The sequence below is a fragment of the Oncorhynchus kisutch genome, unplaced genomic scaffold (assembly GCF_002021735.2).
Source record: "Oncorhynchus kisutch isolate 150728-3 unplaced genomic scaffold, Okis_V2 scaffold3923, whole genome shotgun sequence".
In the NCBI taxonomy this organism is placed as follows: domain Eukaryota; kingdom Metazoa; phylum Chordata; class Actinopteri; order Salmoniformes; family Salmonidae; genus Oncorhynchus; species Oncorhynchus kisutch.
The window spans coordinates 255,359-277,348 of record NW_022265868.1 but is presented as its reverse complement, the minus strand read 5'-3'; the positions used below and the strand labels follow the sequence as shown (position 1 = coordinate 277,348).

The 21,990-nt window shown below is 42.0% G+C and overlaps 1 protein-coding gene across 5 annotated transcripts; it reads left to right on the top strand.

The window, feature by feature from the left end:
- Positions 1–356: 356 nt before the first annotated feature.
- LOC109879906 (zinc finger protein OZF) lies at positions 357–19,842 on the top strand. Of its 5 annotated transcripts, none has more exons than XM_031821211.1 (4): positions 358–629; positions 16,077–16,423; positions 16,886–17,081; positions 18,209–19,842. In XM_031821211.1, exons 2-4 carry the CDS (start codon positions 16,418–16,420, stop codon positions 19,396–19,398), a joined length of 1,392 nt encoding a protein of 463 aa, XP_031677071.1. In that variant the 5' UTR covers positions 358–629; positions 16,077–16,417; the 3' UTR covers positions 19,399–19,842. The 5 variants fall into 5 exon arrangements, with proteins under 5 accessions (XP_031677070.1, XP_031677071.1, XP_020327693.1 ...); XM_031821212.1 differs by lacking the exon at positions 358–629 and adding an exon at positions 12,099–12,942; XM_031821210.1 differs by lacking the exon at positions 16,077–16,423 and having other exon boundaries at positions 357–629.
- The last annotated feature ends 2,148 nt before the right edge of the window (positions 19,843–21,990 follow it).

Here is a 21,990-nt window from a genome sequence, read left to right as displayed (position 1 = left end):
TCACGCCCTATAAAGGAATCTAGCCATGAGCTCATTTGGAAGACAATAGCAAAGAATTTCTCTAACCAAGCTGTTTTTGTTGTTTCTATAAATACCTTAGATTTGTGATTTTAGATTTTATTTGCAAATATAAAAACAATACAACCACACGTGGACATAATGCATTTACTATCATTCAGGATGATACTAAAACAGTGAAACATAATGTACCGTTTAAATAGATTCATGATATAATACAAAAGTATTTTCTAGCATAATGACTCCCTAAATTGCCTCACCCACTTGAAGAGAGGTGTTGATGACTATATACAGTAGGTGGCGGCACCTTTTAAACACCACAGAAGAAGCTGAAAAGCATCAACAGGAAGTACTTTGTTACCATCCTCTATCTAGTTTTCAAACCAAATATAATTCAACCGGTTTTTGCAGGATGTTTCTAATGTAAGATTAGTCTAAATGAGACGTTCATTTGTCACAACTTAAATGGAGTTTTGATATTTATGAATTTGTGGTCGAGCTTTTCTTTATCTGAACGCTGTGACTAAGAAAGTAACTGTAGCATACACATTTAGTGTCGTTGTTTATTTTTTAGAAAGAATACAGTAACGTCAGCTTCCACGATGGATCGGGTAAGTTTGGTTGACTTTTATTAATAGTTTACCTATTGTGGTGTTTTAAATGTCTAGGTCCAGTTTTCACGTGTGATCTTCCACATACATGAGTTCGATTTGAACAGCAGGACAAAAGAAACCACGGTGGTAATTTCAGCCAAGTAGCCTACTAGCTCATCGCACACAGATTGATGAAACAAGGCAATGTGCAACAAGCAGGTCAAGTCAGAACCAGGGAGAAATAATTAGGAATCGCCTACACCAATTATGTATATAAACCCTGGATTGCTGATGCTACGTATTGGCCATTGAGAGGCTCTGAAGGCACCGGTTAACTTCTTTGAACACCTCAAATTGTTTCTTCAGATGTCAGTTCGACCACACAGCGTTTACACACTAATTTGTTGCGCCCAAATAAAGAAAACGAACATTGAAAATAGGTGATTTTTGTTGCTAGGCTACCAGTTACGGTGCCGTTAGCTTGTGTTTGCGCGCGTAATACAACAAAGATAGCTAGTGTCGAAGAATGGTATGGAGTTAATTTGAGTCACATTATTGAGCATATCCTCCGCGCGAATAAGCATCAGAAATTGTCCTTATTTAGCATATCAAGATCCAGATGTGGACCCCAGTCTAGAGCTTAAAACATACAATGTAGGCCTACTGTCAGTATGACAGAGCTGGTGTAACTGAGTCAGGTATGTAGGCCTCCTTGCTCGCACATGCTTTTTCAGTTCTGCCCACAAATTTTCTATAGGATTGAGGTCAGGGCTTTGTGATGGCCACTCCAATACCTTGACTTTTTTGTCCTTAAGACATTTTGCCACAACTTTGGAAGTATTTATTTATTTATTTTACCTTTATTTAACCAGGTAGGCAAGTTGAGAACAAGTTCTCATTTACAATTGCGACCTGGCCAAGATAAAGCAAAGCAGTTCGACAGATAAAACGACACAGAGTTACACATGGAGTAAAAACAAACATACAGTCAATAATGCAGTATAAACAAGTCTATATACAATGTGAGCAAATGAGGTGAGAAGGGAGGTAAAGGCAAAAAAGGCCATGATGGCAAAGTAAATACAATATAGCAAGTAAAATACTGGAATGGTAGTTTTGCAATGGAAGAATGTGCAAAGTAGAAATAAAAAATAATGGGGTGCAAAGGAGCAAAATAAATAAATAAATAAAAATTAAATACAGTTGGGAAAGAGGTAGTTGTTTGGGCTAAATTATAGGTGGGCTATGTACAGGTGCAGTAATCTGTGAGCTGCTCTGACAGTTGGTGCTTAAAGCTAGTGAGGGAGATAAGTGTTTCCAGTTTCAGAGATTTTTGTAGTTCGTTCCAGTCATTGGCAGCAGAGAACTGGAAGGAGAGGCGGCCAAAGAAAGAATTGGTTTTGGGGGTGACTAGAGAGATATACCTGCTGGAGCGTGTGCTACAGGTGGGAGATGCTATGGTGACCAGCGAGCTGAGATAAGGGGGGACTTTACCTAGCAGGGTCTTGTAGATGACATGGAGCCAGTGGGTTTGGCGACGAGTATGAAGCGAGGGCCAGCCAACGAGAGCGTACAGGTCGCAATGGTGGGTAGTATATGGGGCTTTGGTGATAAAACGGATTGCACTGTGATAGACTGCATCCAATTTGTTGAGTAGGGTATTGGAGGCTATTTTGTAAATGACATCGCCAAAGTCGAGGATTGGTAGGATGGTCAGTTTTACAAGGGTATGTTTGGCAGCATGAGTGAAGGATGCTTTGTTGCGAAATAGGAAGCCAATTCTAGATTTAACTTTGGATTGGAGATGTTTGATATGGGTCTGGAAGGAGAGTTTACAGTCTAACCAGACACCTAAGTATTTGTAGTTGTCCACGTATTCTAAGTCAGAGCCGTCCAGAGTAGTGATGTTGGACAGGCGGGTAGGTGCAGGTAGCGATCGGTTGAAGAGCATGCATTTAGTTTTACTTGTATTTAAGAGCAATTGGAGGCCACGGAAGGAGAGTTGTATGGCATTGAAGCTTGCCTGGAGGGTTGTTAACACAGTGTCCAAAGAAGGGCCGGAAGTATACAGAATGGTGTCGTCTGCGTAGAGGTGGATCAGGGACTCACCAGCAGCAAGAGCGACCTCATTGATGTATACAGAGAAGAGAGTCGGTCCAAGAATTGAACCCTGTGGCACCCCCATAGAGACTGCCAGAGGTCCGGACAGCAGACCCTCCGATTTGACACACTGAACTCTATCAGAGAAGTAGTTGGTGAACCAGGCGAGGCAATCATTTGAGAAACCAAGGCTGTCGAGTCTGCCGATGAGGATATGGTGATTGACAGAGTCGAAAGCCTTGGCCAGATCAATGAATACGGCTGCACAGTAATGTTTCTTATCGATGGCGGTTAAGATATCGTTTAGGACCTTGAGCGTGGCTGAGGTGCACCCATGACCAGCTCTGAAACCGGATTGCATAGCAGAGAAGGTATGGTGAGATTCGAAATGGTCGGTAATCTGTTTGTTGACTTGGCTTTCGAAGACCTTAGAAAGGCACGGTAGGATAGATATAGGTCTGTAGCAGTTTGGGTCAAGAGTGTCCCCCCCTTTGAAGAGGGGGATGACCGCAGCTGCTTTCCAATCTTTGGGAATCTCAGACGACACGAAAGAGAGGTTGAACAGGCTAGTAATAGGGGTGGCAACAATTTCGGCAGATAATTTTAGAAAGAAAGGGTCCAGATTGTCTAGCCCGGCTGATTTGTAGGGGTCCAGATTTTGCAGCTCTTTCAGAACATCAGCTGAATGGATTTGGGAGAAGGAGAAATGGGGAAGGCTTGGGCGAGTTGCTGTTGGGGGTGCAGTGCTGTTGTCCGGGGTAGGAGTAGCCAGGTGGAAAGCATGGCCAGCCGTAGAAAAATGCTTATTGAAATTCTCAATTATGGTGGATTTATCAGTGGTGACAGTGTTTCCTATCTTCAGTGCAGTGGGCAGCTGGGAGGAGGTGTTCTTATTCTCCATGGACTTTACAGTGTCCCAGAACTTTTTTGAGTTAGTGTTGCAGGAAGCAAATTTCTGCTTGAAAAAGCTAGCCTTGGCTTTTCTAACTGCCTGTGTATAATGATTTCTAGCTTCCCTGAACAGCTGCATATCACGGGGGCTGTTCGATGCTAATGCAGAACGCCATAGGATGTTTTTGTGTTGGTTAAGGGCAGTCAGGTCTGGGGAGAACCAAGGGCTATATCTGTTCCTGGTTCTAAATTTCTTAAATGGGGCATGTTTATTTAAGATGGTTAGGAAGGCATTTAAAAAAAATATCCAGGCATCCTCTACTGACGGGATGAGATCAATATCCTTTCAGGATACCCCGGCCAGGTCGATTAGAAAGGCCTGCTCGCAGAAGTGTTTCAGGGAGCGTTTTACAGTGATGAGTGGAGGTCGTTTGACCGCTGACCCATTACGGATGCAGGCAATGAGGCAGTGATCGCTGAGATCTTGGTTGAAGATAGCAGAGGTGTATTTAGAGGGGAAGTTGGTTAGGATGATATCTATGAGGGTGCCCGTGTTTAAGGTTTTGGGGAGGTACCTGGTAGGTTCATTGATTATTTGTGTGAGATTGAGGGCATCAAGTTTAGATTGTAGGATGGCTGGGGTGTTAAGCATGTTCCAGTTTAGGTCGCCTAGCAGCACGAACTCTGAAGATAGATGGGGGGCAATCAGTTCACATATGGTGTCCAGAGCACAGCTGGGGGCAGAGGGTGGTCTATAGCAGGCGGCAACGGTGAGAGACTTGTTTTTAGAGAGGTGGATTTTTAAAAGTAGAAGTTCAAATTGTTTGGGTACAGACCTGGATAGTAGGACAGAACTCTGCAGGCTATCTTTGCAGTAGATTGCAACACCGCCCCCTTTGGCAGTTCTATCTTGTCTGAAAATGTTGTAGTTTGGAATTAAAATGTCTGAGTTTTTGGTGGTCTTCCTAAGCCAGGATTCAGACACAGCTAGAACATCCGGGTTGGCAGAGTGTGCTAAAGCAGTGAATAGAACAAACTTAGGGAGGAGGCTTCTAATGTTAACATGCATGAAACCAAGGCTATTACGGTTACAGAAGTCGTCAAAAGAGAGCGCCTGGGGAATAGGAGTGGAGCTAGGCACTGCAGGGCCTGGATTCACCTCTACATCGCCAGAGGAACATAGGAGGAGTAGAATAAGGGTACGGCTAAAAGCTATGAGAATTGGTCGTCTAGAACGTCTGGAACATAGAGTAAAAGGAGGTTTCTGGGGGCGATAAAATAGCATCAAGGTATAATGTACAGACAAATGTATGGTAGGATGTGAATACAGTGGAGGTAAACCTAGGTATTGAGTGATGAAGAGAGAGATATTGTCTCTAGAAACATCGTTGAAACCAGGAGATGTCATTGCATGTGTGGGTGGTGGAACTAATAGGTTGGATAAGGTATAGTGAGCAGGACTAGAGGCTCTACAGTGAAATAAGCCAATAAACACTAACCAGAACAGAAATGGACAAGACATATTGACATTAAGGAGAGGCATGCTTAGTCGAGTGATCAAAAGGGTCCGGTGAGTGGAGAGGTTGGTTGGTGATTTAGACAGCTAGCCAGGGCATCGGTAGCAAGCTAGCATAGGATGGAGGTCTGTTGTTAGCCACCTCCTGCGCTCCGTCAGTAGATTAGTGGGGTTCCGTGTGGTAGAGGGGATCAATCCAAATCACACAACAACAACAAAAATAAAAACAATAGATATAGTTATAGAGGCCCAAGAAGAAAACATAATAATAATAAAAATAAATAAATTGTCCGATTGTCTATTCAGATAGCAGCCGGTAAGACCGCTAACGGTTAGCAGGCCGCAGATGGGCGTTCAGGTAACGTCGCGACGGAGGAGCCAGCCGAATAACTCCTTCGGGTAGATAACGTCGGCAGTCCAGTTGTGAAGGCCCGGTGGGGCTCCGCGAAGGCAGCAAAACGGGTCCGGATAGGCGACTGCAGCCCAGGTGCGATTGATGGAACTCAGGAGTGATTGACGGAGCTTGCTAGCTCCGGAACAATTGATGTTTGCTCCGGAATCGACGAAGGCCGATAGTCACACGGATAGCAGCTAGCTAGCTGTGAGATCCGGGCATGAATGTCCAGAGAGCAGTCGAAATCCAGGGACATGGAGAGAAAAATTGGTCCGGTATGCTCCGCTCCGAGCCGCGCTGCGCCGTACAGAACTGGCGATAGACTTTCGAGCCAAAGGATAGCCGATGACCACAAACCGTGGTTAGCTGAACACCAACGACTTGCCAGTAAAGGAGCCAACTAGCTTCTGAACTAGCTTCTGGATTAGCTACTGGCTAGTTTCAGGCCAGCCTCCTGGAGTTTCTGGCTAGCTTCTTGGAGGATTACAGATCTGAGGTAAATAATACTTTTTTATAAATATACATTGGTGAGGTGGGTTGCAGGAGAGTGTTTTGAAGATGAGTTGATGGAAAATAAAAATAAAATGTATGTGAAAAAGTTGTAAATATATATATATATATATACAGGACACGACAAGACGAGGACAAAAGACGTCGGAACTCCTATGCCACCTTGGAGAAGAGTTGACCCCAAGTATGCTTGGGGTCATTGTCCATTTGGAAGACCCATTTGCGACCAAGCTTTAACTTCCTGACTGATATCTAGAGATGCTGCTTCAATATATCTACGTAATTTTCTACCCTCATGAAGCCATCTATTTTGTGAAGTGCACCAGTCCCTCCTGCAGCAAAGCACCCCCACAACATGATACTGCCACCCCCGTGCTTCACGTTTGGGATGGTGTTCGTCGGCTTGCAAGCCTCCCCTTTTTCCTCCAAACATAACGATGGTCATGATGGCCAAAACTTTATTTTTGTTTCATCAGACCAGAGGCCATTTCTCCAAAAAGTACAATCTTTGTCCCCATGTTCAGTTGCAAACTGTAGTCTGCTTTTTTTATGGCAGTTTTGGAGCAGTGGCTTCTTCCTTGCTGAGCAGCCTTTCAGGTTATGTGGATATAGGACTCTTTTCATTTGGTACCTGTTTCCTCCAGCATCTTCACAAGGTCCTTTGCTGTTGTTCTGGGATTCATTTGCACTTTTCGCACCAAAGTGTGATTGTTATGAAAACTTCGGCCCTAATTAATCGGCCATGCTGATTGGTCGACCTCTAGTCATAATACCCATAAAACCTAGCGGTCAAAAAAAGGAAATGGTTCCAAATGTTTTTCCACCATGTAGAGAAATAGTAATGGCATCTATTTTCGGCACTAATTTCGCCATGGTTCACAGGTCAAAGCCTATGGGGAAAATGTGTGCCGTTTTATAGGGAGTTTGGATAAATGCCAAAAATAAGGTCTGTCGTAAACACAGGTTTAGGAGATCTTGTAGGTTTCGTTCTACGATCTTTATCAGTTAACGTCACTGCTTGTGAATGTTGAAGCATTTGTTATAAAAAAAGCATATAAATCATAAGATCATATTAACTGACTGCTATTATCTCATAGTACAAAACGTATAAGGTCTCCTCAAGCCTGTGCTTATCTTATTTTTTGTATTTATTCCAAAACCCACATGTTTCCCATTGGGATGGATGAACGAGCCAAAGGTAACTAATTTCTTTGTTTTAAATCTACAAGCTGGCGAGATCTAAAGCTCTGTTTAGCTCAACGTGGAAATGATTGGTTGACGGTAAGTGGGGGCGGTACTTCCTGTATAAACACAAACTCCCTTCCTTGACTACTTCCTTCCAGCAGTGTGTATCAGGGAGATTCCTAGATGTGAGAAGTGTGCAGGAGGACCTGAGAGAAAGGAATGTGTAGTATTGATGTAAAACGTTGTGTGTATAAACTGTAGGGGTACACATGGTGCTGGGGATCAGATGTGTCCAGTGAGAGAAAGACAGGTTGAGGTTACCAGGATCACAGTAGTGCAGAAGGTGTTGTATGCTGAGGCAGTGAAGAGAGTACTAGAGGAAGATGGGTCCAGGGTGAGGGATCCTGAGAGGATCCCTGTGATTAGGCTGAGGTCACTAGAGTGACAGGAATAACATGCTTCAGTAAGATCTATTTTTTAGAGTTCATGGCCATGGTTGTCAACTGTACCACAGGAATAGAATATAAAACACAGTGGATAGATGTTGTGGTGGCAGCTGCAGAGAACTTGGGTGTACAATATTTTACTGCAGAGTTACAAGGTGTTTTGAACAATAATATCCCGTCCTCCCAGTCTGCTGGTCTGGTGTTGAATCAGAGGGCCAAAGAAGTGGAATAATGAGGTTTTAATAGGTGTAGGGTTAGTTGGTTGGGCATTTTTTTTCACAAAGTGTAATTGACTCATGTTACAGAATAGTAGGCTGATAAACAGACAAATCAGTAGGTAGCGCCATGCACCTATTACCATTTTTAGCGAACCGCCATAATACCAAAGAAGAAGACCCTTCCTTCACAGTCTGCTCTGCGTAGCGCAGGAAGTATTACCGCAAATCAAAGATAACAGGGCTAATCTAATCATCGAGGTTTAGTCTTTTTTATTTTACCTTTATTTTACTAGGCAAGTCAGTTAAGAACAAATTCTTATTTTCAATGACGGCCTAGGAACAGTGGGTTAACTGCCTGTTCAGGGGCAGAACGACAGATTTGTACCTTGTCAGCTCGGGGATTCGAACTTGCAACCTTTCGAGCAAGTGACGTCACCGATTGAAACGCTAACTAGCTAGCTGTTTCACATCCGGCAACCTGACTAAAATGCTTGTTTGAAAGCCTTTAATTCATGGCCAACGATGCGCTAGTCCAGCATGATGTTTGAAAGCCTTTAATTCATGGCTAACGATGCACTAGTCCAGCATGATGTTTGAAAGCCTTTAATTCATGGCCAACGATGCGCTAGTCCAGCATGATGTTTGAAAGCCTTTAATTCATGGCTAACGATGCACTAGTCCAGCATGATGTTTGAAAGCCTTTAATTCATGGCTGACGATGCACTAGTCCAGCATGATGTTTGAAAGCCTTTAATTCATGGCTGACGATGCACTAGTCCAGCATGATGTTTGAAAGCCTTTAATTCATGGCTAACGATGCACTAGTCCAGCATGATGTTTGAAAGCCTTTAATTCATGGCTAACGATGCGCTAGCCCAGCATGATGTTTGAAAGCCTTTAATTCATGGCTGACGATGCGCTAGTCCAGCATGATGTTTGAAAGCCTTTAATTCATGGCTGACGATGCACTAGTCCAGCATGATGTTTGAAAGCCTTTAATTCATGGCTAACGATGCGCTAGTCCAGCATAATGTTTGCCCCTTTTCAAATTATTACTATTTTTTGATCAGTAACTTTGATATACACCAACACATTTTCAAAAAATATCATTTGGACAATTATTATTTTGTTATATTCCATTATATTATAGTCGTGAGTTTAGAGTATTTTCTGCACCTGTTTAGCTCAAAATCTTGCTTTGGATTAAAACACCTGTTTTTATTTAGCCTCAATTTGATCAGGGAGTCATACATATAGCTTCTATAAAGTGACCTTTGGACTTGTTGGATTGACACATTTTGTTGATGCATCATTTTTTATTACATTGATAATTTCTCATTCTCAGATACACATTTCCATCCATTATGAACCAATGATGTGTGTTATTTTTGTGGCATTTCTGATACTAATTTATTTTCAGCTTCATCTCAGAGTTCTAGCCTGGTCAGCATCTCTGTTGCTTGGCAACAATACAGCTGCTAGTAGCTAAAGTTAGCTTGTTTGTCCAAAGTCCAGCAGCTAAGTTATCTTTTGTAGCTAGCTAGCTAACGAACAGGCAAAGAAAGGTAACTAGCTTTAATTGTTCATGGAAGTGTTGTTTCTTAAATAACTGCAGACATTAGTTAGCTAGTAGACAACAACAGTTAGTTCATGTCCACATGGCAGTCCTACATTTTTCCACAAAACATTGCTAGTTACATCAGTTCAAACCAAATTGTCAGGCTGCTACCTTATAACAATGTAATGCAGTGGACTTTTGCAACGTGTTGTGGTAATTATTCTAATCAAAGGAGAAGCTTTTGTATTTATTTCTACAAAGGTTACAACTTTGTATAGCCCTCCCCAGTCCTCATGAAAAAGATATGTGAAATTATACAATGGTACATTGTGCTTTAAAGCAACAGACGGCAAGATTTACATGGCGCCAAATGTCTCTCTAGGACATTTACTGCTTGTTTATACAGAAAAGATCATGCATAGGACACTAGATCCTTCCCTCAACAGATGAAGTCCAGTGTCCATTTGTGATGTGGGAAAGAGAAACTGGGGGGAGAGTTTTCCTGGCCCTGGCAGACAGACCAGCATTTGACACAGACACTAATCATGCAATGGAATGTAGTGTTTAGGTCTTATCACCAAGGCATCATAAATCAACTGCCAGCATTAAGCCTCAGAGGCTCCTCTCAGGCCAACGGACTGTGTGAAATTACAAATTGAATAATACATTCTAATTTAAAAAGGTAATTTGAGTAACAATGTTGGAATTTCTACCACAAACGCTAGCTAGCTACTCCATAGTCCAAGCTATGGTAAGATCTTGCCATATTTCATTGTCAGACAGGACACAATTCAAACTGTAGCTGAGAAAACAAATCAAATCAGATTGTATTGGTCCATACACATAGCAGATCTTATTGAGGGTGTAGTGAAATCCTTGTGTTCCTAGTTCCAACAGTGCAGTAACATCTAACAATACACAACAATAATGTTACACATCTAAAGGAATGGAATTCAGAAATATATAAATATTAGTTTCAGAGTATAAATACAGTACATTCATAAGTATGTGGACACCCCTTCAAATGATTGGATTTGGATATTTCAGCCACACCCGTTGCTAACAGGTGAATAAAATTGAGCACACAGCCATGCAACCTCCATAGACAAGCATTGGCAGTATAATGGCCTTACTGAAGAGTTCAGGATCTTTCAACGTGGCACCATAATAGGATGCCACCTTTCCAACAAGTCAGTTTGTAAAATGTCTGCCCTGCTAGAGCTTCCCCGGTCAACTGTTAGTGCTGTTACTGTTATTGTGAAGTAGAAACGTCTAAGAGCAACAATGGCTCCATCGAGAAGGGGTACGCCACACAGGCTCACAGAATGGGAACACCGAGTATTTAAAAATAGTTAGTTCTCAGTTCCAACATTAAGAACGTTAATGACGCAATGTCAGCACAATAACTGTTCGTCGGGAGTTTCATGCAATGGGTTTCCATAGCTGGTCAGCCTCAGATCACCATGTGCAATGCCAAGTGTCGGCTTGAGTGGTGTAAGGCTCACCGCCGATGGACCAATCTGGTTTGGTGGATGCCAGGAGAACGCTACCTGCCCCAATGCATAGTACCAACTGTAATGTTTGGTGGAGGAGGAATAATTGTCTGGGGATGTTTTATGGTTCGGGCTTGGCCCCTTAGTTCCAGTGAAGGGAATTCGTAATGCTATAGCATACAATGACATTCTAGATGATTTTGCTCTTCCAGCTTTGTGGCAAGTTTGGTGAAGGCCTTTTCCTGTTTCAGCATGGCAATGCCCCGGTGCACAAAGTGAAGTCCATACAGAAATTGGTGTGGAAGAACTTGACTGGCCAGCACTGAGCCCTGACCTCAACTCCATCGAACACCTTTGGGATGATTTGCAATGCAAGCTGTAGCCAGGCCTAATCGGCCAACCTCAGTACCCGGCCTCACTAATAATCTTATGGCTGAATTGTAGCAAGGCCCCACAGCAATATTCCAACATCTAGTGGAAAGCCATCCCAGCAGAGTGGATGCTGTTATAGCAGCAAAGAAAGAACCAACTCCATGGACAGTGTGTGGATAGAATATCTACTATATCTGGACAATAATTATGATTGGATAGTGTGTATATACAGCAGTAGTTGAATAGTAACACATTTACTAGAAATGTAACCTTTATTTAACTATTTAATGACGGCCTACCCCGGCCAAACCCGGACGACGCTGGGCCAATCGTGTCGCCGCCCTATAGGACTCCCAATCACAGCCGGATGTGATGCAGCCTGGATTCGAACCAGGTACTGCAGTGACGCCTCTTGCACTCTTGCATCACTGACATTGGGTGCTGTAGAGGTCTTGGAGGGCAGCTCTGACACCCATGCATACCCCACAACACATGCCACCAAAGGTCTCTTCAGGCCCCAAGTCCAGAACAGAATATGGGAGGCGCAGAGTACTACATAGAGCCATGACTACATGCAACTCCATTTCACATCAGGTACAAGATGCAAGCGGTAGAATCAGATTTAAACAACAGATACAAATACACTTTATGGAACAGCAGGGACTGTGAAGAGACCCACAGACGCACACATAAAACACGCACTCTACACACAAGTACACATTGATTTTGTATTGTAGATATGTGATAGTAGAGAAGTAGCCTGAGGGAACACAATGTGTTGTGAAAAGTGGTATGAATTGTAATATTTAAAATGGTATATAATTGCTTTAATGTTGATGGACCCCAGGGAGAGTAGCTGCTGCCTTGGCAGGAACTAAAGGGGATCCATAATAAATACAAAAACCCTAAAAAGCCACCTAGCCATGAGCTCATTTGAAAGACAATAACACGGAATTTCTCTAATCTCATATTCAGCCTGCCACCTTCCAGCAAACCTCAGCCAGTCAGAGGCTGCAAGCTATTTTAGTTGTTTATATAAACATCTTATGATTTGTTGTGATTTTTATTGTATTTGCCCATTTTAAAATAATACAACCACACGTGGACATAATGCATTTACAAGCATTGAGGATGACAAAAACGTGATACATCTAATAATTTACCATTTAAATTATATGAATGATGTATTGAATATACCAAAAATAGCCTACATTTTTGCCATTAATTTAGCATACAATATGTTTGAGGCAATACAAACAGTTATTTTCTAGCAATAAATTACACTCCCAAAACTGCTTCACCCATTTGAAGAGAGGTTTTGATGACTGTGTACAGTAGGTGGCGGCACCTCTTAAACACCACAGAAGATGCCGAAGAGCATCAACAGGAAGTTCTTTGTTGCCATCCTCTATCTAGTTTTCAAACCAAATACAATTCTACAGGATCTTTCTGATGTAAGATTAGTCTACATGAGACGTTTGTTTGTCAGGACTTAAATCCAGTTTTGATATTTAAAAGGACGTTTGATTGCGCTGGTCTAGCTTTTCTTTATCTGAACACCGTGACAAAGTAACTACCGTACACATTTAGTTTCATGTTTTTTATTTTAAGAAACGTTGAAGAAATAATCGCTTCCACGATGGATCGGGTAAGTTTGGTTGACTTATGAGCAGTGTCCTTACTGTGGTGTAGACAATGTCTAGGTCTAGTTTTCTTTGATCTTCCACATCCATACGTTCCATTTGAACAGCTAGACAAAATAAACTATGGTGGTAATTTCATCAAAGTAGCCAATCGAACACAGATTGATACACGCAACCGGCAGGTCAAGTCAGAACCATGGAGAAATAATTAAGCATGGGCTACACCAGTGATGTATATAAACTCTGTATTGCTGATATGTATTGGCCATTGAGAGGCTACACCAGTGATGTATATAAACTCTGTATTGCTGATATGTATTGGCCATTGAGAGGCTACACCAATGATGTATATAAACTCTGTATTGCTGATGATATGTATTGGCCATTGAGATGATGCATGTTACGTCTCATGCATTGGTTGAAGCTCAATGATAAATTAAAATCTCCCTACCATTATTACACCAATTTCGATGAAATCTTGCAAATTAGCTTGATTGGAGATACACAACACACTCCCCACCTCATCATGATCTGGCCAGTCGTTACGGAGTACCATATACCGGATTTCTAGTAGGGTCCTTAGCAATTGAGTTTTCACCAAGGGAAAGTTGGAGTTTATATTCACACATTCGGACAGACATTCTCCAAAAGCCATTTAAAATTGTATAAATCTCATTCACTGTTTGTCACAGAATCATCATTGATATGATTTATTCTATAAATGTCAAGCATACTTTTACAACCTTTTGAGTAAACATTACAGTTTAGATTGGATATAGATACATAAAATCTATATAAATCAACGTTTTCATTGATTATGACAATCATCAAGCTAGGTATGATTTATTCTATAAATGTCCAGTATACTTTTACAACCTTTGCTTTGAGTAGAAATTCCAGTTTTGATTTGATAGAGGGCATGTATCAAATTAGTTATTGATTTATACCACTTTAAATGGCATTTTATAGATTATGTATTTATATCAGATCAAAAAAGGTTGTAAAAGTATGCTAGACATTTATAGAATAAACCATATCTATTTTTGTTTCTGTGACGATCAATGCATTAGTTATTGAAATTTGCCATTTTAAATGGCTTTTGGCGAATGTCTGAAATAGAAAACCAACTTTACCTTTGAGTATTTTCTGCACCCACCAAGCTCAAAGTCTAGAAGTCAGATTAAAACCAGCATATAGCTACCATAAAAAATGGATTGACTAAATTTGTAGGTGCAACAGATTTGATTACAATTCATAATGTATCGCTCACATGCACATTCCATGCATTACGTTAGGAACCAACAATGAGTTCCTTTTTTTGTAGAATTTCTGAGAATGATAAATTCTGAGGTTATCTAAACTGGTCATCAACAATACAGCTGATATTAGCTTGCTTGTCCTAAATCCAGCAGCTAGCCTCTGTAAATAGCTAGCTTACTCCAGTCAGCTGATGTCCCACTACACAGGGCAATGTCCCAAATCACTTCCCTGGGGCATTGGGATATTGTTTTAGACCAGAGGAAAGAGTGCCTCCTACTGGCCTCCCAACACCACTTCCATTATTATCCAGTCTTCCATCCAGGGACCAACTAGGACCATCCCAGCTTAGCTTCAGACGCAGTGTGGTATGCTGCTGGAAAAGGCTGTAGGTTTGTTCATTTAGCTGACAAAATATACTTAAGGCCCATGTCATTCTTTTACATTAAATCATTTTTATAGTAAGAAGAATATAATTGATCTTAGCTGAATAAAATAGGATATTTTTCCCATTCTGGAGCGAATATGAAGTGGCCATCTTGAGCGTAAAAGTGTTCATTTGAAACCGGTCCTATATGCTACATTTGGAGTTATTTGGCAACTTTAGTTGTAAATGATAAATGCCAAGAGCTGAGCAAGGAAAAGAGTCCCCTCATCCAGCTGGTCCTGGAGCTGAGTTCACAAACCTGTTCTACTAACACACTGAAGCCTCAGGACCAGAACATCCAATCAATCAGAATAAACCAAATTACAAACACAGTCAAAACAGAACTACATTGCTTATTGGGGAAAACAAGCACAAACACAAAACAAAATGCAGTGCTATCTGGCCCTAAATCGACAGTACACCGTGGCTAAATATTTGACCATAGTTACTGATCAAAACCTTGGGGGAGGGGGGGGCAGGCAGTCCTTGTTAGCGGGCCGCAACTGTGGCGCGGTATTATCCTCAAAGCGGGCAAAGAAGGTGTTTAGTTTGTCTGGAAGCGAGATGTCGGTGTCTGTGACGTAGCTGGTTTTCTTTTTGTAGTCCGTAATTGCCTGTAGACCCTGCCACATACGTCTCGTGTCTGAGTTGTTGAATTGCGACTCCACTTTGTCTCTATACCGACATTTCGCTTGTTTGATTGCCTTGCGGAGGGAATAACTACACTGTTTGTATTCGGCCATATTCCCAGTGGTTAAATGCGGTGGTTCGCGCTTTCAGTTTTGCCCAAATGCTGCCATCCCTCCACGGTTTCTGGTTAGGGTAGGTTTTAAGTCACAGTGGGTACAACATCTTCAATGCACTTCCTTATAAACTCACTCACCGAGTCAGCGTATAGATTGATGTTGTTCTGAGGCTGCCCGGAACATTTCCCAATCCGCGTGATTTAAAAAATCTTTAAGCGTGAATTCTGATTGGACAGACATGCATTGAATGGTTCTAGTCACAGGTACATCCTGTTTGAGTTTCTGCCTATAAGACTGTAGGAGCAAGATGGAGTTGTGGTCGGATTTGCCAAAGGGAGGGCCTTGTATGCATTGTGGAAGTTAGAGTAGCAGGGGTTGAGTGTATTGCCAGTGCTACAATCAATAGGCTGATAGAATTTATGTAGTCTTGTTCTCAAATTTTATTTGCTAAAATCCCCAGCTACAATAAATGCAGCCCCAGAATAGATGGTGTCCAGTGAAGTTCCTTGAGGGCCGTCGTCTGCTTGATGGGGTATATACACAGCTGTGACGATAACTGATGAGAATTCTCTTGGGTGATAATTTGGCCGGCATTTGATTGTAAGGAATTCAATGTTGGGTGAGCAGAAGGACTTGAGTTCCTGTATGTTGTTATGATTACACCATGATTCGTTAATCATGGAGCATACACCTGCCCTTCTCTTCCCAGAGAGGTGTTTATCTCTGTCGGTGCGGCGCATGAAGAAGCCCGGTGGCTGAACCGACTCTGACAACATATCCCAAGAGAGCTATGTTTCCTTGAAACAGAATGTTACAATCTCTGATGTCTCTCTGGAAGGCAATCCCTCTGGAAGGCAACTGGACATTGGCGAGTAGTATACTCGGAAACGGTGGGCAAAGTGCACGCCTATGGCGCCTGACCAGGAGGCTGCTCAGTCCGCCTGTTCTGCGGCAACATTGTTTTGGGTCGGCTTCTGGGATTAGATCCACTGTCCTGGGTGGTGGTCCGAACTAAGGATCCGCTTCGGGAAAGTCGTATTCCTGGTCGTAATGTTGGTAAGTTGACGTCGCTCTTTATATCCAATAGTTATTCCCAGCTGTATGTAATAAGACTTAAGATTTCTTAGGGGTAACAATGTAAAAAATACATTAAAAAAAACATGCATAGTTTCCTAAGGACTCGAAGCGAAGTGACCATCTGTCTGCACCAACTTGCATCAATCAATATTATCTCAGGGGTGAACTCCAATTATTCTCATAGGTTCTGAACATAAGCCGGGCCATTAAGAGTTAGCAGTTTTGACATTTGTTTTAAAAGTGAAAAAATAAACATCTTCCGTTTGAAAAATGTGCCAAAGTTATTTGGAAAAAAAACTGTACTTTTGTGGAAAGTAGTGAACGCACTTCAGGAGAAAGGAGGTATTATAAGGATGCACCAATCAATCAGAGATTTAGACTAAAGTAATCAATTGTTTGGTCTAATGATATACTATGTACAATACTTCCTGTGGTCACCAGGACAGAGCTAGTCCGTCCCCCTCCACCCTGCCGGAGTCCCCTGGTCACAACTCTCCTGGTAGCGCCTTATTGCTGGGTCTGAAGAGGGTGTCTGTGCGGCTGGTCGACTGCAGGAAAACACCAGGGCAGAGTGGAGCTGTGAGAGAAGGACACGAGGAGGGAGATGGAGATTTGATTTCATCAAGTAAGAACAATGGTGGGTGTGTGAATTATACTACAATCTCATTCTGCAAATTCTATTAATTGATTGATAAACCATATACACTCAGTGGCCAGTATGTTAGGTACACCCGTTTGGTTCCGGAACAGACCCCCTTTTTCCTCCAAAACAGCCTGAATTGTCCGGCGTGTGGATTCTGCAACGTACCACGGGGATGATGTTGGTCCATGCTGACGCGATGGCATCACGCAGTTGCTGCAGATTGGACAGCGCCACATTCATGTTGCCAACAGCCCGTTCCATCTCATCCTGAAGATACTCTGTTGGGTTTGGTCAGCAACAAATGTTCAGATACACTGTGGTGCTGAGTTGGTATCAAGGGACCTAAACGTGTGCCAGGAAAACATCCCCCACATCAGTACACCACCCTGTACCGTTGACACCAGGCAGATGGGTCCATGAACTCATGCTGCTTATGACAAAATCTGACTGCTATCAGCATGAAGCAAAAGGAACCTGGATTTCTTTCCACTCCTTAATTGTCCAGTGTTGGTGATTGCGTTCTTACTGGAGCAGCTTCTTCTTGTTTTTTCCGATAGAAGTGAAACAGTGTAGTCGTCTGCTGAAATAGCCCATTAGTGACGAGGATCTGAGAGTTTTTCGTTCCAAGATGCCACACACTGCACACCACGGTTGCACTGCGCTGTTATTTGTGGCCCGCCTGTTAGCTGGCACGATTTTTGCAATTCTCCTTCGACCTCTCTCATCAATGAGCTGTTTTCCCCCACAGGACTGCTGCTGACTGGATGTTTTTTTGTTTGTCGCACCAATCTTGGTAAACTCTGGACACTGTCGTGTGTGAAAAGTCCAGGAGGGCGGTTTCTGAGATTCTGGATCCGACGATCTTACCACGCTCAGTCGCTTAGGTCACTTGTTTTGCCCATTCTGATGTTCAATCAAACAAGGAACTTAATGTCTCTGCCTGTCTGTCTGCTTTATATAGCAAGCCATAGCCACAACTCACTGTCTGTAGGAGTGACCTGTTTTCATGAACTGGGCAGTGTACCTAATAAACTGTCCACTGAGTGTATAATGATATATTGTTGATGTTTGTTTATGGACACATATTTCCAAAACCTAGTTATTCAATGTCTGTTTCACAGGGGACTCTCCTAACCGTCGCTCTCTCAGTGGGAGGGACTTATCATCTGGGGAGCTTCAACTACAACATGTTGCTGACGAGGCAGAGAAGAGTGTCTCCCAATCAGAACACCTCAAACACCAGCACAGACATACAGGGAAGAAATCTCACCACAGCTGCTCTGACTGTGGGAAGAGTTTCACTACACGGAGGTCCTTCATAATTCACCTGCGTATTCACACCAGAGAGAAGCCTTATCACTGTGATCAGTGTGGGAAGTTCTTTGCTCGAGCTTCCAACCTGACTACACACCAGCGAACACACACAGGAGAAAAGCCTTATAGCTGTGATCAGTGTGGGAAGAGCTTTGCTGCATATAACACCTTCAAATATCATCTGAGAATTTATGAAGGGGAGAAGCCTTACCCCTGCCTTGATTGTGGGAAAAACTTTGTTAATGCAGGAGCATTAACCACACACCAGCGTGTACACACTGGAGAGAAACCTTATAGCTGTCATCAGTGTGGAAAGAGCTTTGCTGTAGCTTCCACCCTGATTAGACACCAGCGCATACACACTGGAGAGAAGCCTTATAGCTGTAATCTGTGTGGAAAGAGCTTTGCTGTATCAGATAAACTAACCATACACCAGCGTGTACACACAGGAGAGAGGCCTTATAGCTGTGATCAGTGTGGAAAGTGCTTTGCTTTAGCTTCCACCCTGAATAAACACCAGCGCATACACACTGGAGAGAAGCCTTATAGCTGTGATCAGTGTGGAAAGAGCTTTGCTCGTGTTTCCACCCTGACTATACACCATCGAACACACACTGGAGAAAAGCCTTATAGCTGTAATCAGTGTGGAAAGAGCTTTGCTCTAGCTTCCACCCTGACTGCACACCAGCGAACACACACTGGAGAAAAGCCTTATAGCTGTGATCATTGTGGAAAGATCTTTGCTGAGTCAGGGACCCTGAATACACATCAGCGAACACACACTGGAGAGAAGCCTTATAGCTGTGATCAGTGTGGAAAGAGCTTTGCTGAGTCAGGGACCCTGATTTCACACCAGCGAACACACACTGGAGAGAAACCCTATGTCTGTCTATGTGGAGAGAGCTTTGCTCGTTTAGGGCAAATGAAAAAACACCAGAAAGCTCAAATTTGCCATATTTCAACTCCCTCCTATTTGACACAATTTCCAGATCCATAAATAAAGGATCAATAGAAAACATCTAGTGATCAGTCATATCCATCTCCCATTCTTAGACAGTTGCCTTAGTCTGATCACCATGGTAACCTCTGTGCAGCATAATATGCAGCTCTGATGTAGGATCAGGTCTCCCCTGTGTCTATGTAATATCACTAATTGTGATCTAAATGGATAAATGTTATCATAGATAATGTCATAGTGAACCTGTGTGTTGGGGGGGGGGGGGGTGTTGATAATTGTATCTTCTTTCATATACTTATGACACTATTACAAACTGACAAGGTAAAAATCTGTCATCTGACCCTGAAGAAGGCAGTTAACCCACTGTTTCCCGGTAGGCTGTCATTCTAAATAAGAATTTGTTCTTAACTGACTTGCCTAGTTAAATAAAGTTTCAATTAAAATAACTTGTGTATTCAATTGATCAATAAATTCTAGCCATTATCTTCTAAACAAGAACTTTAATAATATCTAAATGGATTTGTTCCTAAAATGAATCAATTATACATTGAGTAATAATATCCATGAGATCAAGGCAAGAACTATGTATGCTGTCTTGTAATAACTTGATTGTTAATGATAAAATATTGAATTATTATAGTAATAATTTTCCATTTAATGTAGTATGTTACGTTATCAGGTGAGTAATCATTTATGAATAACGCAATGACTTCAACTGATCATATAATAACACCTAAACCAATGTTTTAATGTATTACTATCCTAATGTTAATGCACATACCACCCTCCACTAATTGTTAACCGACACACAAATCTAGCGCAGCGGTAATCAGTCTGGTATTTTATAGGCTACACTTACTGGGCATCAGACAATAAAACTACCTGGACTCTCGAAGAGGATGTTGTTCCAAGTGTCGCTGGGGTAGAGGTAGACAATAACAGGATTATTGGTGAATAGGGTGTTAAACGTTTTGACTTTAATAGATCAGGTCAAATCTTATCCAGGATCTTTCTGAAGTAAGATTAACCAACATCAGACCTTTATTTGTCAAAACTTTAATCTAGTTTTAATATTTAAAAATGTTTGATTGCTCTGGTCTGGCTGTTCTTTTATCTGAACGCTGTAACAAAGAAAGTAACTGTAGTGTAGGCTAACTACATATTTACTGTCACTTGTAAACGCTGAAGAAAGAATAGCCAACTACGGATTGGGTACATTTGGTTTACTTATTAACAGTTTTCCTACTGTGGTGTATAACATGTCTAGTTATCTTTGTTCTTCCATATCCATTCGTTCCATTTGAACAGTTGGACAAAATAAACAATGGTGGTAATAAACATTTGGGATATTTTGTCCTTCAGCAAAGTAGCCTACTAGCCTAAAGCACACAGATTGATACAAGGCAATGCGCAACAAGCAGGTAAAGTCAGAACCATGAAGAAATAATGAGGCCAAGGCTACAACAAGCAGTAGTGGTGTGTAGGTAAAAATCACCAGGGAAGCCATATTACAACCCACGTGTTGTGATAATTGCGTTTTTTGTTCTAGCCTGTTACTTCATATGCCTTGACAAGAAGACAGTGGCAGAATCATTTCAACCACACCTTTGTCATGAAACCGGAGAGCAACATCTGTCTTGTTAGGTTCAGAAAAAATGTTGCATGTAAAAACGTGACATGACCTACAGAACAGTCAAGCAAGTTAATGTTCCCTACGTTTTCGGACTACTTAACAACTATTGCATTAGTTACGCAAATAAAGCAGGTGCTGCCTCCACTATTCAAGCACCATTTCAACTTCAACATCATCTAAATCACCTATGCTTTAGTCCACTACAGTGACAACTCAAATACACGTACGTGTCCATTAAGAACCAACGATGTGCTACATTTGTGTAGCAATTCTGACAAGACTAACTTCGTTTCAGACGAATCTCAGCGTTCTAACCAGGTCAGCGACTTGGTTGCTTGGCAACTTGGTGCAACCAGCTGCTTCTTTCAGCAGCTGGCCTCTGTAGCTGGCTAGCTAACACAAGTACGCTGAAAGCTAGCTAGGTAGCCTCTGTAGCTAGCTAGTTAACACAAGTACGCTCGAGCTAGCTAACGAAATGGAAAAGGTAGCTAGCTGTAATTGTTTATGGAATGTCTTTTACACAAATAACTATAGCCGCTAGCTAGCAGACAACAGCTGACATCGACACAAAAGCTAGTTAACGATAGCAAGTTCACGTCCAAATGCCAGGCCTACATTTTTTCGCAAAACATAACTAGTTAGCTAGCTAGCTACATCTGTTCAAAACCAAATTGTCACACTGCTACCTTTAGAATGCATGCAATGTAATAGTTTTCCAATGCTAGCTAGCTACTCCCATAGTCACATACACAAACATTGCAGGTTTGAAATGCTGGTGTTCCTAGTTCCAACAGTAGAGTAATATCTAACCATTCACAATACACACATCTAAAAGTAAAATAATCAAATTAAGAAATATAATATTAGGATGAGCAATGTCGTATTCTTGAGTATGTGGACACCACTTCAAATGATTGGATTTGGCTATTTCAGCCACACCCGTTGCTGACAGGTGTAGAAAATTGAGCACACCGCCATGCAATCTCCATAGACAAGCA

Coding starts and splice junctions, on each gene's coding strand:
- LOC109879906 (XM_020472103.2), top strand. CDS start 12,889: ATGTTTTTTATTTTAAGAAACGTTGAAGAAATAATCGCTTCCACGATG. Junction 12,943..16,885: donor TCGCTTCCACGATGGATCGG/GTAAGTTTGGTT, acceptor TGTGGTCACCAG/GACAGAGCTAGTCCGTCCCC. Junction 17,082..18,208: donor TTCATCAAGTAAGAACAATG/GTGGGTGTGTGA, acceptor TCTGTTTCACAG/GGGACTCTCCTAACCGTCGC.